This window comes from Gigantopelta aegis, chromosome 9, assembly GCF_016097555.1.
Source record: "Gigantopelta aegis isolate Gae_Host chromosome 9, Gae_host_genome, whole genome shotgun sequence".
Taxonomy (NCBI): Eukaryota; Metazoa; Mollusca; class Gastropoda; order Neomphalida; family Peltospiridae; genus Gigantopelta; species Gigantopelta aegis.
In genome coordinates, this window is record NC_054707.1 from 38,307,658 (window position 1) to 38,327,230 (window position 19,573).

Here is a 19,573-nt window from a genome sequence, read left to right on the forward strand (position 1 = left end):
AAGTTTGATTAATTGGCTAGTGGATGTCATACAATTGATAATTTTGACATAGTCTTAAAGAGGGAACCGGCTATATTTTTCCATTAGTAGCAAGGGATCTTATATATGCACCATCCCACAGACAGAATAGCACATACCACGGCCTTTGATATACCAGTCGTGGTGCATTGGCTGGAACAAGAAATAGCACAATGGGCCCACTGACAAGGATCAATCCCAAACCGACTGTGCATCAAGCGAGCACTTTACCACTAGGCTACGTCTCGCCCCCAGTTTTATAAAGAATACAAAAGAAAGGTGTGGCTGCTTAGGGGCAGATATAGGATTTTAAAATGTTCCAGCTCTTTTTAATGTTGCTGTTATTCTCAGAGGTCCACCTACATGTACATTCTAAATGTGGCAGCTTTTCTCAATGTTGAAGCTATTATAAATGTTGAAGATATTGGAAATAGTTAAAACTATATTAAATGTTGCTGCAATATGTCGTAGGATATTATCTTCAGACAATCTTGCAACTATGCTATTTGCTAAAACATGTTGGACATGTCTCCAAAGGGTATCACTAATGGTAACCGTACAGATAGATGTTTAAACTATTGAAGCCATCTTGATTAAGTATGACATTCGAACCTGCGCAGTGAGTGTTGCCATACTTCTCAAAGCCCTCCCTGCAGGTACACTGGAAGCTGCCCAGCGTGTTCACACAGGTGTGGTCACACGACCGGTTCACCAAACACTCGTCTATGTCTGAAACCAGATCAACTGTCATTTTACATAATTATATACAGTATAAAAGATTAACATTTCATTCCGTTTTGTGTTTACATATAAATCAAATTAAAGTCTGTCTGGTTTACTGATACCATTATAAAGCACTCTGACTAATTAATCACTGGCTACTGGATGTCAAAACATTTAATTTGATAACTGTGACATGTAGTCTTCAGAGAAAATCTGCTATATTTTTCCACTAGTAATAAAGGATCTTTTATATATGCACTTTCCAAGACAAGACAGAACATACCACAACATTTGATACACCAGTCATGTGGCACTAGTTGGGACAAGAAAACAACAACAATGAGTCTTGTTGAGGTGGTTTAATCCCCCGACTGAGCTAAACCCCATTTCTATAAATTAAATTAAGGTTCAAGCATACTGCTTTTGGCACACAACTCAGCTACCAGTGTTGGGGTGAGCAGTTTAGACAAGATTTTAATGCATAAGCAATGGAAAAAATCTCTGCAAATGGATGAGCCAATGATGTATTGTCTTCCAACATTGGAAGGCGAAGATGAACAACCATATAATGGTTATAGTCATCATTAAAAGAGAAAGAAGTTTGTTTTGTTTAATGACACAACTAGAGCACATTGATTTATTAATCTTCAGCTATTGGATGTCAAAAATTTGGTAATTTGGACATATAGTCTTAGAGAGGAAACCCACTACGGTACATATTTCCATTAGTAGCAAGGGATATTTTATATGCACCATCCCACAGACAGGATAGTACATACCATGGCCTTTGTTTGTTACACCAGTTGTGGAGCACTGGCTGGATCGAGAAATAGCCCAATGGGTCTACCAACGGGGATCGATCCTAAACCAATTGTGCATCAAGCGAGCATTTTACCACTGGGCTACGTCCCACCCCATATTGTTTTGAATAGTCACCAATCCTTGAACACACCTGTAGGCATTATATGGTCTTAGAGAGGAAACCCACTACATTTTTCCATTAGTAGCAAGGGATATTTTATATGCACCATCCCACAGACAGAATAGCAATATACCACAGCCTTTGATATACCAGTCATGGTGCACTGACTGGAGTGAGGAATAGCTCAATGGGCCCACTGATGGGGATTGATCCCAAACCGACCACATATCAAGTGAGCACTTTACCACTGGTCCCGCCCCCATTAAAAGAGAAGTCAATGTACAGGTTCAACATCACCCCAAGTATTTATATAAAATGGTTTCTGGTAAGATCAGGGAAGGGGAGGCATACTGGGATTCTGGTGGAACGTCTACTTCACACTTCTCACTGATTAAATAATGTCCTGGTTGTATTGTTCAAAACATTTCACATGTCGAAGAATTATATTTCTTACACACCCATTGGTGAAAATGCCATACATGTGTTATTTATGATTACACATACTTGTTAACACATGTACATGTGTTAACAATTTCAAGACTTACGACTGGCTGCTCCTAGGTGATGACCAGGTCACCAATGCCATACGTTCAATGAAAAAACAGTGCGATGGAAATCAATGCGTAAGTCAGCTACAAGTGCAATGGCTGTAAATAACTTTTAGATGAAAACAAAATGTTAAAATTTGCTTAAAACCTGGTTTTTGAGGATATGTAAGAAATAGAATAATACATTTGTGTCCGTTAGATACCATTTATCTCACAACTTGTTGTTTAAAAATGTATCAAACTCGCTTTCGTTCATTATATACCTTTTAAAACAGCTCGTTGTGAGATGAATGGTATCTAACAGCTACTCATGTATTAGCCTATTCTCTATAACATGTATCACACTGTTTCCTTTATGGATAGCCATTTTCTTGTATTAATGACAAATTAATCTTCCATATAATATAAAATAAATCACTTCACCTTCACAGGACCGCTGGTCAGCATTGACCTTGAAGCCATTGGGACAGACACACTCGTAGCTGCCGTGTGTGTTGACACACGTGTGGCTGCAGTGGCCGTTGTTGGAGTCACACTCATTGATATCTGAAATAAGCAAGCACCACCATGAAACAACAGCAAAATTTAAATGAGTAGATAAATAAAGAAATTTCAGCCAAACAATATGCAACAGAATTAATGACGTAATTAATTAATGTTTAACAACATCCCAGCACGAAAAATACATTAGCTATTGGGAGTCAAACTATGGTAAATCCGAACATGAAGTGTTTTGCAACAGATAATGTGTAATATTATTTGAGCATAGTTTCTGATAAAAATTATTTTAAAATTTTATTGCAAGGTAATCAAGTTGCCACTTCCTAAAACTCTTTAGCCATGCATGGAGGATACTGATCACTCATCGTTTTAGTGAACTCTGTTTTAACATACAGTGTTCGAAATAAGCACTTGTCTCTTTGTCCTGACAAGTGAAAATCATCTCGGACAAACAAAATGTACCTTGGTGATTGTCCAGTGGACAAGTAAAAATGTTCAATGAAGTGTTTTTGAGCAATGAAGTCCTTGTTTGAGCAAACTGGACAAAAAAATATCATCCTTGTACTGTGTTTGTGGTGGATAAAACAAACTTATTTATCACTTGGACAAATATATATTCCATAAAAAAATGTTGGACTATCACTGACAATATATGTATAATGTGTTTTTCTATCCGGTGACACTAGTGAAAAATTGTGCTTATTTCTATCACTGACATATATATATTCCATAAAAAATTGTGCTTATTTCTATCACTGACATATATATATTCCATAAAAAATTGTGCTTATTTCTATCACTGACATATATATATTCCATAAAAAATTGTGCTTATTTCTATCACTGACATATATATATTTCATAAAAAAATGTGTTTATTTCTATCACTGACATATATATATATTCCATAAAAAAATGTGTTTATTTCTATCACTGACATATATATATTCCATAAAAAAATGTGTTTAATTATGATTGACATGATATATATCTGTTTTAGTTGTAATTACAATAAGATGTCCGACCTTTTGTTGGGTGGGTTTTTTTTTCCAATTTATGGGACTGACATTTTGGGGTTTTTTAGCACAGGCATGTATGTATAATATATTATTGATATAGTTAAAATAAATTGACTGACATTTGGAAAGAGGATTCATGAAAAAAACCTTAAGTAGCTTAATTGTTTTGGGGGAGTATATTTTATCTTCAAAACCAACTACTGCTTTGGGCTTAAAAACAAAACTCCTGCATTTTAAAACCCACAAGTTAATTAAATATCTAAGAAAGTATTCATTAACTTTAAATTTAATTGAACTGAATATTATGCTTAAGTATTTAACATTATGATGACATAGAATTTGAAGTTTATTTTATAAAGTACATATTTATTTTTAAAATTTTAAGTTTATATTAAGATTGTATGTTTTTGTATAGGTATTAAAATTCTGGGTTGTGTTAAAATAAAACTGAACACACAAGAAAACCAAGGCTGGTGCTGGAATATGAGAAAACAAATATGGGAGCACAAAATAATTTGATTAAAAAAATCATTACCTAAAACATAAATGCCGGTGAAATTGACTGTAAAATAAATTTTTCTTTTTCACAAAGTATACTGCGAGACTCATAAAAGTTTTCATTCACGAAATCATCAAATATAAACTGTTTAATTGTTGAATATTAAAGTAGTCTGTTAATAATAAATTACTTAAAATGTTAATTAGTTAAAATGTTATTAGGGGTAACGAGTCTTTATGTAATTGCATTTTATTCATCTAAGAAAATTTGTGAAAATAAAATGTCTTCTAACAGAATTTACCTAAAAGCTAACAACATTTTTGGTCTAACTTACTGGTACAGTGAAACTCCTCTAAACTGGACACTCTCAGGACCAAGTAAAAAGTCTGGTTTTAAGAACTATCCGGTTTAGAGAGGTTCTCTTCCATACAGATATTTAAAAAGGGACCATGAAAAATGTCCGGTTTGAGGGAATTCCGGTTTACAGAGGGTCTGGTTTAGAGAGGTTCTCTTCCATACAGATATTTAAAAAGGGACCATGAAAAATGTCCGGTTTGAGGGAATTCCGGTTTACAGAGGGTCCGGTTTAGAGAGGTTCTCTTCCATACAGATATTTAAAAAGGGACCATGAAAAATGTCTGGTTTGAGGGAATTCTGGTTTACAGAGGGTCTGGTTTTGAGGGAATTCCGGTTTACATAGGGTCTGGTTTTGAGGGAATTCTGGTTTACAGAGGGTCCGGTTTTGAGGGAATTCCGGTTTACAGATGGTCCGGTTTTGAGAGGTTTGACTGTATAACCATATCTTGAATTTCTTAGTGGGAACACATCAATGACAATATACAAGATTTGTCATATAATATATGAAAATATCATAATTGTTGTTCATTAAAACAATATGGGTGTTTACAGCTATTACTAATATACTTTGAAAAGGTATATATATATATATATGATTAGAAAATGTTCAAACATATGCATATGCTTCACAACTTTACACAAATGTATATATGCTATTGTTAATATAAAAAAAATATAATAAAACGAAAAATGGCAAAGCATATATTAATTTATTAACATGTAAAGCTAGTATAGTAGATGTTTATGTATATGTACATATATGCAATATCCACCACATAATTTTATTCAGTGATATGGAATATGATGCCAATATACAAATTATTCTGAAATAGTTTAATTATTAAATAATATTATACATCATGCAACCACAAACATTTTAACAAGCTCAAGCCAGTGGGGCAACAGAATTAATAGATAGTTTTCTAAACACTGTTATCACAATATTAATGCTTCACAAACATGCAAGTCAAATTTCATATCATATTATTTATACATTTAGACTAAATAATTACCAAGGCTGGGAAAAGGTGGTGATTGCTACATGTAAAAGGATAAATTGTTGGAAATTTCTGGTAATATTATTTTGTTATATTAAAGGAAAATATTGCTAATATAAACCACAAAATAGCAATAAACCACAAAATCCCACAAAAATGTGAACATAAATAGTACTTTCTTTACATTTATTCATATAGGCTAAATCAGTGTTTAATTAGTTTATAATCAGTGAGATTTAAAAAAAAAAGGTTGTTTGCATAATTGTAAACTGAATTGGCTCTGGCTATATTACTGACTTATCAACAGATACAGTTTGAATTTGCTGGTAAACACACATGATACAACGGCCAATGGCTGACAGTTCTGTGGTCTCAGTCATAATAATATTACATATGTCAAACAGTTGCTGATTAATAATCAGTTTAAATACTGGATGTTTTGCAGACATTGTGTCATGATTATTATATAATAATTATTGAATACATGATTTTCCATAATCCATGATTATTAAACTTTAAAACCTGGACTCGGATGTAAAGTTTTAAGTTTAATTGAATATGCTCTAAGCCAGAGCCTGACCAAAGTCACATTCTGAAGTTTTTACAAACTAAATAGTATTTATACATACATGGATATTATATACAAATTACTGTAAGATTGAAGAGAGAGAAAAGGAAAGAAAAAGAATCACTGGTGTATTTAGTGTCTGACATATACCAATTTAGAGTGTACTACAAAACCTGCAACAACCAAATACAGGATACGTTTTTTTTCATTTAGCAGCAAATGTTTTATATTCAGTTTCTCAAAGGCATAACAGTGCATACCATTATCCTTAATACACAAGTTCTTGAGTAGTGGTTAACAAAGGAGGAATCCTAACATGTCCACTGATGGGGATGAAACCCAAGAATTCATTCACCTTTGATGAACATTCTACAATTGAAGTAAATGCTGTTCCATAAAGTGAGAGAGCTAGATCATGCTTTTGTGGGGTTCCTTGTAGTGAGGATGAAAATAATAAGAAATTGCCCTTAATAAGACATGTATATATAAAAACATGTTTTATGGTAGACCAGTGGGTTTTTTATGCTTGTTTAAAAAATCAAAAAGAGAGAAACAAAACCTTAGTGATCTCATCAATAAAATTATTATAATTTGATACAATTTTTTTTCTTAGATACATACATGTAGTCTGACTTTATTATCTCGACAAGATTTATCAAAATGGAAGTAAGAATTACATGTATATGGGCTATATTTTATATAGCATCAGAAGTTATTTGAATGCATACATGTTATATGCAATGCAAAATGTTAATTTTTTTTTATTCAAGCGGAATATTTCTTTTTAAAAGATTGTGTACGAACAGCAGAGAGTAGACTTGGCAATAGCATTAAGAGCTGGGAAAGTCACACAGACAACACAAAGCAGCGACAAAAGACATTAGCTCGAAGTTTGAAGAGATACGTCACCAAGGCAACTTCTGCCATCCTGATGAAGCTCATAGCCCCGGGGACAAGAGCACTGGGGGCCTGCCTTTGTGTCTACGCATTTCTTTTCACAACCTCCCCTGTTAACCCCACAAGATGCTGGATGTAAAGTCAAAGAGAGAAAGAAAGAGTGAAAGATGAAGATCACAATCACTATAAAAGATCTTTGAAAACACTAGTTAAGTACTCATACAATAGATTGAACAAATGAACCAGTTTTGTCAACATTTCAAAGCTATTCTTAACTTTTGAATCTATTCATAATGTTGAATTTAAAATGGAAAAGGATCTAACAATTTGTCAGTAAATTAAAAATACAATAATTTCATTTGAGAATCTACTTTTTAATTTTAGTAGCCTTAAATTTATTACATATTCATCCAAAAATATGGATTCCTAAAACAGACAAATCATATTTGGGGTTTTTTATAATTTATTTTCAGAAAAATTGTCAAGAAACAATCAATATCCTAGCTGGTACATATAAAGTATAATCATTCAGAATACTAAGTGTGTAATTCTTCAGGTCACAAGACATCAATAGTCTGGCTGGCTGCTATGAGCATAACATTATATACATCAGACATGTCTGACTCTTATGCAAATATGAACAACAAAAAGGATGTGTGGACAATATCATGACTGCACCCATTTGAGACACTGTCAGATGATGTCACTATAAGGAATACTGGAGGATTCAGAGGGGAGTCCCAGGGGTTCCATGGTCTCCCCACCCATTTTTTTCATATACATTTTTATTAATTCATCATCGACAAAATGCAACACTAAATGATCATCTTTATTTTAAAATTTTCTAAAGACCATGTTCCTGAATGACCCCCCCATCTCCCCCCCCCCCCACAGATCCCTTTGGGAGCTCCATTCAAATTCATACTTGTCCTTTTTAGAATTTTGTGACACCCCACCCACCGTTGTAAAATCCTGGATCCACCCCTGATTAGGACTGTCACTTCCCAGGATGATACAACCATTCTGTTCTGCCTATAGGAAGACTGCCACTGCCAATGCATGTTAGACAAATCTAAACCTACAGTTACTGTTATGAGATATGTATAATTACTTTGACCACATCGAGTATAGAAAGTCCACACTCAACTACTATTCTCTATATCAAAGATTATCATGGAGATAAAAGGAAAGGAAAGCAGGGCTTCTAGAATGTTTTTAAAATCCACTAGCCATGGGATCAGTAATTTAAGAAATTTACTAGCCACAAGTAAAAATCCACTAGCCCTACTTTACTTTAAGTAAATAAAATTTTACTAATTAATAGTAATAATTGGATATACATGTATTACCTAAAGAGGGAGATGGAGCTTAAACACACTAAGATTGGGGGGGGGGGGGGGGGGGGGAGGGATGGAAGTGGCTTACAGGATATTCATAATTAAAAAATAAGACTAAAATGCAGCATTTGAAAACTTTGGTTTTCACTAGCCATTGGGCATGGTAATATTAGTTATTTACTAGCCCAACACTGAATATCACTAGCCATGGGAGTGAGGCTACCATAATCTAGAAGCCCTGAGGAAAGGAATATTTGTTTAAACGACACCTCCACATATTTTAAGCTACAGCTATTTGGTGTCTAACATTTAGTTGACAGAAAGAGAGGAAACCTGCTTCCACCATATAAGCTGTTCCTAGTCCTACCAGTAAAACAGCACTGAAGGTTTACTTAACAACACCTCATTTGGAAATTATGTTTATAGGCTTGAAGGGGAACACATCATCATGCTATCGCTTGTTTTATGGATCATTATGCTACAATAAATCATTAATCAATAAACATATATAGTAAAACATTAATCATAGATATTTTTAAAAACTAAAATGGTAGTTATACCTGTACTACAGATGAAAGATACAAAACTGCAGAATATATACCCAACAGTGAAAGTGTTGGAAGAGAGTAAGTCAAGATGCATAGGAATCCATGCTAATTAATATACATGTATATAGATTATATATGGCACTATAGTTTCCTACATATATATATATATATATATATATATATATATATATTATTAAAAAAACCCACCTGAGCCCTTGCCTAACATTGAAAACAATAGTTATATTTATGTACTGATATTTTAATATGAGTATTAAAACTCTTCAAGTATTAATAAATACTACTTCCCAGAATACCATCCCCCATATACTGTTTTATAACTTTGACCAATATTAATGGACTTTTTATTTGTGTTTTGTATTTATTTTTCTTTGGTAATATAAATACTTGATCACAAAATAATCAATAATGGTACAGAATGACCATGACTGCTTGCATTTAATTGTTTTAAAACAAATAACTCTTAACAAACAACCACTACCCTCCCACATATTTTGTAATGCACAACATGACACACCCTCCTCCCCTAGAGTGTTATGTAATTGTTGACTGGTCCCTAACTGTGGTGTTCACAAGTAAAAACAGTAACATTAAAGGCATTTGTTGCCAAAAGCCTATTTAAATTTTACAACATAATAGTGTATTTGGAACATGTGTACAGGTAAATGAGTAACTTAAATAGCAGTTGAAAATTTACCAAAGTTACATCGATATATTTTATTCAATATTCAAAATATCATGAATATTTATGGTACAATTTTATCTTTATTTCAGTTTTAAAAACGTTTTTTGTCCAATGTTCTATATTCCAGAGAACATTTATAACTATATAATGTATATTCCATTTGTATGTGATAATTTTAAAGAACTAATCTGTAAATCCAGACAATTCAAAATAATATTTGTTAATCTAATAAAAACAAAGTCAAGTTAAATAAATTCAAACTGTCAGTATTCCATAAATAAAATAAAATCATAGTGATTTTTAAAAATATAAATCATATTTTATTATTAGTGTTCTTACCCAAGTCATGCAGATGCAACACACCAAGGTTACATGTGTATACTAAGACCTTCCCCAAGAAAAAACCCCGAAATACTATTGTCTGTATAACTAGTTACAGTTGATGATGCACTTACCAATACATGTCTTCTTATTGTCTTGAAGAATATACTTCGGTGCACAGCTGCACTCTGGCCCATCAGGTGTGTCCTGACATCTATGCTGGCAGCCACCATTGCCAACAGCACATGTTTCTGAGAAAATAGGTAGACTGTTAGTGTTAGAAATGTAATATGCAAAGTCGTGGATTATATTTGCACAATAAATAAAGAAAGAAAAAACAAGTGTAGGCCTACAGGTGAGATACATGATATGTCCGTGTTACAGGTCTGATTCAATTCTAATTATGTGAAATTTTTGTGATGGGATGGATGAACAGTTTGTTTTGGACTAACTACTCATGATACTGAATCCATTGGAGAAGGTGCTGTCTGATTAATGCAGTTATATTTCTTTATTAGAAAGGGAAATTTTGTTTAGCATGGGTACTCTGGTGACACATTTATATTGGCAGAGAAACAAAAAATTAGCATATCTATTGTCGGCGTTGAATTGTATCACAGTGACCTAGTTATTGTATGTGACACACCGCCATCCCAAATTGTTCCTACATGTGATGTTTGATGGTCCTGTTTGCATCTGTATGCAAGATTTGGTCTGGACAAGAAAAAGTTAACGGAAGGATGTTCAGATGGACAGACAACAACATACCGTAATACAACCCATTATAGATGGGCATACGAAAATGCAATATTTGGACAAAACTAGATATATAGAGTATTATGACATTGTGTATTTGTGTAAAAAATTACTTATCGGTAGCTTATATTGCAGAATATATAGAAGTGATTTACAGATTTATAACATTAGTATAGAAGTGATTTACTTATCTATTTATAATATTAATATGTAGGAGACCATTTTATAACACATTCATCTACTATTTTATTCCTATGTTTATTGTATCAATATGTATTAGTTCGATTTTGTATAATGTATATTTTTTGTGGTGAAAATAAATTACACATAGGGAATATGAATGTGTATAATACCAAAGAAGCCAGGAATTGCACATATGATAAAGGAAGAAGACGACAGCATACCAACACAAGTCTTTCCATCAGAGTGTATTCTGAATCCATCCCGACACGCACAGGTCAGTCCATGTGACGTTGACTTGCAGTGGTGGGAACAACCTAACATGTTCTGACACCATGTTCCTACTACACAAAACACAAACACACAGAACAGTTAGTAATAACAAAATACATGTCTGCTCTATTCTATATACATGTAATGTATAATATAATCGTAAAAAATTAAATATAATAACTAAAAAAATAATTTCATTGCCTAAACCTACATGTATGGTCATTACCTTAAGTCCTAACGGTATTTACATTTATATTTGCAATATGTTTCCCATTTGGTTAATAAATTGGAGATCAATGCACAGTAATATTATGATTAATATTATTTTTTTTTTTTTTTTGTCTTCCTTTTTTTTTTAAGATAAAAAAATATGTAGTTACCTTGACCCTGACCTCATTGCATATGCACAATGACGTTGCTAATGATTTGAGTTTAAAACAATAAGTCTTTTCAGCTTCCTTGAAAAAGTACCAAATAAAGACACTCACAAATACATGTTTTTCCATCCGAGTGGAGGCCATACCCAGCATTACACTTGCACTGGAATGAGCCTATTGTGTTAACACACTGGTGGGCACACCCACCCTTCTGATCAAAACATTCATTGACATCTAAAGACAAAAACAAGAAAGTTAAACTTATTAGATGCAATTATGACATAGTTTCTTAGCCTTACAAAGTCAGGGATTTATCACAGATTTTTTGCCAGGGTCCTATGTCTGATGGGATTGCTAAAATTAGCGCTAGAAAATCATACTTGGGTTATTTTTTCAGGCTACTGAATGATGCAGTACACCACTGTTAAATTAATTTATTACAACAGACATAATGAAATATATATATTGAGAATTTTTAGTACAGAAATTGGTAATTTTCAGTGACACTTTCTTTTGGGAAGAGGCCTATGTCGAGACCCACAGAATGCATGGATAAATCTTAAAGTGTTTTATTTGCAGAACCCTTCTAGGGTTATGTCTAGCCTTAAATAACCATGGACAGTAAAGTAAATCAGGGCACAGTTAAAGTTTAAATAGTCTTGTTTAATGATAAAATATTTTAGTTTTAATTGGCTTATTTCCCCCCTTTTAAGCTACCACCCCATGCCCTAAATTGATTTCTCCATGTCCCGTTGAAGCTTTCCACAAAATATGTTTCGAATTGGTCAACAAGTTTTGAACAAGATCTTGAAAATGTTACAAATTATCCGCGACATACAATTCTGGATGAAAAATGGATCACAATGGGTGGGGGAAGGAAAAAATTCACCTTACGAAATCACATATTTTACGAACATATGCAGTCTTTTACAGTCTAAAAATACTGTATGGCCCAAAACACACCGAAGCTGGGTCTGGTGGGGTTTTTTACGTGTTGATCTGTAACTGTAATGTGTTATCAATGTATATTAACCTTTAGATAGATATACATGTACTTTTATAAATACCAACAATAAGTATAAGAAATCAACATTTATTCATATATAACTTTCCTATTGTTTATTAAGAAAAATGAATGAGTAATGTTCGAATATTTTGCAGCTGCCAGTCTGGCAGTGGTAAAATATATATAGCGCATGTTCTATGTCGTCTGTTGCCAGATCTGTAGCTCGCGCCAGTACAGATGCGATGTATATTGTCACATTCGATTCAGTGTGTTTCATTTTCGACTGGTATCATACTCGTTATACCAAAGCCCATACCCAGATCTGATATGTTTTAAGCCTAAAGATGCTGTATGCATGTGTATATGATTATCATACATACCTATGCAGTTGTGGCTGTCGGGCGCCAGCCCAAAGCCTGGTTTACAGCTGCAGCTGTAGTTGCCGGGACTGTTTTCACAGGAATGTACACACCCACCACTGTCATACTCACACTCATCCTCATCTGTGAAAAACACAACACATGTTTAATACATAATTAATAATTATATATTCCTGTGAAATAAATATTTCAGTATGTCTAGATGCTAGTCAGTGAAATAGTCTTCATATGTACATGTATAGTCGTACAGAATGACACTTGTTTTTCTTCTTTTTTAAAATTTTATATTGCCCCCAAAATAATTTTGTAATGTTACGATTGGGGACTCCTAATTCATCACCTTACAAAATAAGTGCTCAAAAGCTATACTAATATATTTGACTAATAAAGAAATGTTGAAAACAATATTCTGTACAACAATTTGAGAACAATATTTGACACTTTGTTCTGATGATTTTTTTAAGACAGAATTCGATCTTTTCCCTAAGAATCCCAGATTCACTAATCTGTGGATGTATTTGTGAATGCCTTTTGGTTCATTTAATTACTTGCAAACCATTAAACTCTCATTCATTCATTCATATATTCATTCATTCGTCATTTATTGTGTGCTGGGGTGTCGTTAAACTCTCATTCATTCATTCATTTATTAATTCATTCGTCATTTATTGTGTGCTGGGGTGTCGTTAAACTCTCATTCATTCATTTATTAATTCATTCGTCATTTATTAATTCATTCGTCATTTATTGTGCGCTGGGGTGTCGTTAAACTCTCATTCATTCATTTATTAATTCATTCGTCATTTGCATGTCAAATGTAGTTAGGCCTAATATTTCGTCTGTGTCAAAATAATGCTAAAACTGAAATAAAATCATATTACTGAGAATGAAAAGTTTCAAATATGCATCCCCTACTCACCAACACATATTTTCCCGTTTCCATAAAAGCCTTCCTTACACCTGCACTTGTAGGACCGCCTGGAACTGAGACAGATAGCATCCTTGTGGCAAGAGTGGGTGCCTCGTTCACAGTCCTTACCTGCAATAACATAACATTTGTTTATAAATCTAATGTAGAGACTTTCTTGGGGCGGGGTACGTTATAGGATCCATATAAGTACGTCCATTATCTGATTTGATTTAATTTGATTCGAGCTGATCTGGTCTGATCTGATCTGTGATGTGATGTGATCTGATGTGATGTGATCTGATCTGATCTGATGTAATGTCATGTGATATGATGTGATGTGATGTGATCTGATCTGTGATGTGATCTGATGTGATGTGATCTAATCTGATCTGTGATGTGATCTGATGTGATATGATCTGATCTGATGTGATCTGATCAGATGTCATGTGATCTGATGCGATGTCATGTGATCTGATGTGATCTGTTTTAGAGAGAAATTAAAGACACCTAATGGTCCAAGCCAGTATACAGATCATGCTTTAATATACTATTTTAATAATTTTAAGAGAAAGCAATACAGTTTTTTATTTGCTAGCTGGGACCAGTAGGCCTTTTCGTAAATAATGAGAACAGCTTTAATTACCTCGGGAAAACCCCCACAAAAACATATTGAACCGCGCACTGACCTGAGACCAGATATTTATTTTGTTTGGTCTTAGGCCCACATCTAATTTCATTGTTCACTAAAATAAAGAAACAATTAAAATGCAAGATTTGACCTTTAAGAATGTTTCCTATCACATCTAATTTCATTGTTCACTAAAATAAAGAAACAATTAAAACGCAAGATTTGACCTTTAAGAATGTTTCCTATCACATCCTGGCACTTGGTGTAAAAGAATCCGACTAACTGTATCAATGTCGTTTTTTAATATGATGTCATTTTTTTTAGAAGCGGAAATGTGATTTTAGAGAAAACTGATAAAATATTCATTTGTATAACCACTTAATATCATAACCTACCTGTCTGAAATGCATAATATGTAATTTATAAAAAAATAAAAATAAAAACAAGAACGAAATGATTTTCAGGTTTTATTTCAATAACTGGAAATCTTGCAAAACGTTTTTTTCTTTCTAGGTTTTTTGCGAGAAATTGTCATAATATGGCACGCATGAATATCAGATCTGGTACCATATATTAAATATATATATAATCTCTCTCTGTCTGTCTGTCTGTCTGTCTGTCTGTCTGTCTCTCTCTCTCTCTCTCTCTCTCTCTCTCTCTCTCTCTCTCTCTCTCTCTCTCTCTCTCTCTCTCTCTCTCTCTCTCTCTCTCTCTCTCTCTCCTTTAACATGCACACACAAGTCGTATACGTGCATACACCAAATGTTTATTTTATATTCGCAGACATAGTAAAATAGCTATAGCGTATACCCTTCAACAACTTGATTAAACTAGGGGTATCTTTAAAAAAAGAAAAAAAAGAAAGAAAGAAAGAAAGAAAAAAAAGAGAGGATTCCGTGGATTATTTTGACTACGGTAGCATGGAGTTATGATCCATGAAAATGACATGAAAATAAGTGCTGTTAACCCTCAACACATCAATTACCGTAGCTCAATAGTTCAGAAATAAAATAAAAATTGATAATCATCGCTATTTTTATTTCACACAAAGAAATAAGATTGCACGTGGGTGTATGTTAGGTGAAATAGAAAAACATAAAACGGCTGTGTTTGATACCTTATAACAACCTTGGGTCGAATCATTAACTGTTAATGTCAAAGACTTTAATGCGAAACGAGAATACCATTTTTATTTAATTAAAAATAAAACAAAGATCACATTTTCCAGCACGGACGCAATAAAATCACACCTTTATATTTGTAATTATTAATTTTATTTCGCTATTACTCCTGGAGTAATTGCCGTGTTTATGTCAGTCACGGCAATTGAATTACATAACTGTTATGGATGACAGCCTATTTTTGAACGTGCAGATTAAGTAAAGCCGATTTGCGGAAATCCCTGCTTAGTCTGGCCTTTTTTTAATGGATGCGTTATTATTAATGCCTCTTGTGAGATATTTTTAGATATTTTTATTTCCGTTGGCGATGCTTTTAAGCTTGTCTGTAGATACGTTTTAATGAATGAATGAATGAATGAATGAATGAATGGATGAATGAATGAATTATTCAATGAATCAATCAATCAATGTTTAACGACACTCCAGCACGAAAAAAACATCGCCTATTGAAAACAAAAATGTTTTGTTTAACGACACCAGTAGGGCACATTGATTAATTAATCATCGTCTATTGGATGTCAAACATTTGTTCATTCTGACTCGTAGTCATTAGAGGAAACCCGCTACGTTTTTCCTATGCAGCAAGGGATCTTTTATATGCACTTTCCCACTCGAAAAAAAACAGTCACTTGAATGGATCCATCGAGGTGGTTCGATCCTGCGACGCAAGCACCTCAAGCAAGCAGTCAACCGACTGAGCTAAATATCGCCCCACATCGGCTATTGGGTGTCAAACTATGGTAAATGTAAACATTAAGTGATCAACAACACTAGATACTTTTTAAATGTAGCCGTCTCTTGGGAAATCCCGTAGTCGGGGAGGCGAGGCGCCCTGAAAAAACCCACTGACCTTTAGAATCTGCTGTTGCTAATGTGTGCTTTAATTAATTATCCCCCGCCTTAAAATTGAATGTCACACCCCCCCCCCACCCCCCCCCCCCCCACACACACACACACACGTGACAATAACTGGCTAAGGGCCTGAGTTTGGGGTAGAAATCCTAATTTTGTCTTGCCATTTTCTTTCTTTAAATTTGTTTTACCAAAAATACTGAATATAAAAATAAAATATCAACTTTTATATCCAGATCCTTAAATTGTAATAATTTTTTTTTTTAAATGCCATTGTTAAATTTAACATATTAAAAGAAAAAGAAAATATCTTGTTATATTGTGTCATTTACAATTTTATAGGTTTATTCAACCTGTCAACAACGTAAACCTATATATTCCTCAGTTTTCTTTTCGGTTTCTTTTTTTTTAAATACCACGAATTTAAGTGAAGTTTATGATTTACATTTAATTTAGTAAGAGTTATTAACCAATGGATAAGCGAAATTGGGACTTCAACTGAAAATAATGTTGGAAATAATAACAGTAATATACGTTATAAATGTGTAGAGTAGTACTAAATATTTCTGTAACTGACGTTGTTGAATGCATTAAAATAACGTTTGTCTTATAATATTTTAGACATTAAAACATAACAATTAAAAAAGTTCTTTTAACCATTTCCATTAAATTTGAATTGAATATCCATTGATATTTTGTTCTCTCATATGGAAATAGCGCTCCAGTAATTTCTTTACATGTTGTTTTTTATTCCCTCAACTCTTAATGGATTCTGTTTTTTCACATTCCGTTTTACTTTTACTTAACATCAGTTCAAGAAAATCGTATTTCTTTACTTTCTCAAGAATTGTTAAAACACGAGAAACACATGGTGCGTTAATGTATACAGCATCGCTCAATCGCAATGATAAACATCTGACGTCTGTTCAAAGCTTTTCATGTTTTACCTGCTATATCTTAAAGGAACATTCCTGAGTTTGCTGCATTGTAAGATGTTTCCGACTAATAACATATTTCTACGATTAAACTTACATATTAAATATATGTTTTTGTTTAGTATATCAGTGTCTGTATATTCAATGTGTTTCTGGTCGTCTTAATATTTGTAAGAAACCCAAACTGGATTTTGTCTTCAAATAATTTCGTACGTATGAAAAAAATATATATTTTAGGAAATACAATGAAATTTAACCTGGTACAAATATCAGAACGATCAGAAACACGTTTAATATACAGCCACTAATATTGTATGCAGAAAAATATATTTAATATGTAATTACGGTCGTTAAAAAGTCTCTGATAGTAGATAATATCTTAACAATTGCAGAAAACTCGGGAATGTCCTTTTAAAGCCTGGTTTCCATAAACTATGTAATAGGTCGGCCATCAGATCAACGACGTATCGGGGATGGATCGGAGTTTCATTAATTTACATAAGCGTACAAGTCTTGTATCAATACGGGGGTAAGGAGGTTAACACACTACACATGCGCGCACGCACACGCACACACTAGTGCTGGAGCAAATATTCGCATTCTGGCAAATATGAAGGAGACGTTCGAGCAAAATTAGTTGGCTTAAAAACCTTTCACCATGTATTTCAATCTTTCTAATTCTTTTGTAACCTTATATAGCTGTTTAATAGTAATATAAGTATATGAATAAACGTCGTTACCAAGATTCTGGCATTTTCGTTTAATTCGGGCACAGATCAGCCTGTCCACCTCTTCACCCTCCCCCTCCCCTCCCCACCTTCGCCCTCACCAACAAAAATTGAAACCTACGTTTATTTTATTTTATATGCATTTAACTTTCAAGGTACCGGCCTCGGTGGCGTCGTGGTAGGCCATCGGTCTACAGGCTGGTAGATACTGGGTTCGGATCCCAGTCGAGGCATGGGATTTTTAATCCAGATACCGACTCCAAACCCTGAGTGAGTGCTCCGCAAGGCTCAATGGGTAGGTGTAAACCACTTGCACCGACCAGTAATCCATAACTGGTTCAACAAAGACCATGGTTTGTGCTATCCTGTCTGTGGGAAGCGCAAATAAAAGATCCCTTGCTGCTAATCGGAAAGTGTAGCCCATGAAGTGGCAACAGCGGTTTTCCTCTCAAAATCTGTGTGGTCCTTAACCATATGTCTGACGCCATATAACCGTAAATAAAATGTGTTGAGTGCGTCGTTAAATAAAACATTTCTTTCTTTCTTTAACTTTCAAGGATGTTGTCCTGGTCCCACACGTCAAATATCTGGAGACCGTTAACGGTTCTCTTGGACCAAATGACTTCCCATTGCCGATAATGTTAACATTTGCTAATAAACTGATAAAAGCAATATCAACACACTTAGGCACCTCACATTTAATATGCCTGCATGAAATTCGGTGGAGAGGGGGTGTCACATGGTATTTAAAAGATTTAATAAATGTTTTATTAGTCCTCATTTTTGTAATTTCTAATAGTCTCTCATAATGTTCGCAAGGAATGACTTATGCTTTTTAAATCATATTGGCTCATTAATTGTGTACATAAGGTGAGACTTAAATGAATTATGGGTCCAGCTGCATCATGTTTGCTGACAATTGCAGGGTTTTGTTTTGGGGTGGGTTTTTTACCAGGGATACTGCATAACAACTGTATATTAACTAAAAGTTTATAAATTCATTGGCAGTAGTTCTATATATTTATATTTTCTGAAATCCAATAGTCGATGTATATTTTTGTGTTAGGGTGTCGTTTAACATTTTCCCATTCATTAGTAGGCCTACAGGCGCGTGCGCGGAGGGGAGGGGGGTTGGGGTTGGGGTCGAACTATTTGATTGGTTCCCGACATGGCCATTTGGTTTAACGTGAGGTGCCTAAACCAGCTTAGCGGACGTTTTTCCGCTCGGTCTGTTTGAACGCAGCCCAGGTGTATTCCGGCAAGATTTGGTGGGTGTGTTTGTTTAAACCAATATACTGGGAGAAAGAGCTGGACAACATGGGTTGTCCCTTTCAAGGTATGTTGGCTCCAGGCAGGCAAAGGTGCATTTTTTTAAAAATCAACGGTCCCATTGATATTAATAAAAGTG

The 19,573-nt window shown here is 34.0% G+C and overlaps 1 protein-coding gene across 1 annotated transcript in view; it reads right to left on the reverse strand.

Annotated features, from left to right (window-relative positions):
- The window catches only part of LOC121381571 (signal peptide, CUB and EGF-like domain-containing protein 1), a 96,533-nt gene that overhangs the window by 12,591 nt on the left and 64,369 nt on the right, over window positions 1-19,573 (reverse strand). Inside the window, exons 3-10 of the mRNA XM_041510902.1 lie at window positions 13,851-13,970; window positions 12,932-13,054; window positions 11,657-11,779; window positions 11,120-11,239; window positions 10,094-10,210; window positions 7,063-7,179; window positions 2,635-2,757; window positions 631-747 (exon numbers count right to left, since the gene is read on the reverse strand). Coding sequence (XP_041366836.1) covers window positions 631-747; window positions 2,635-2,757; window positions 7,063-7,179; window positions 10,094-10,210; window positions 11,120-11,239; window positions 11,657-11,779; window positions 12,932-13,054; window positions 13,851-13,970 — 960 coding nt within the window. The remainder of the gene's footprint in view (window positions 1-630; window positions 748-2,634; window positions 2,758-7,062; window positions 7,180-10,093; window positions 10,211-11,119; window positions 11,240-11,656; window positions 11,780-12,931; window positions 13,055-13,850; window positions 13,971-19,573) is intronic.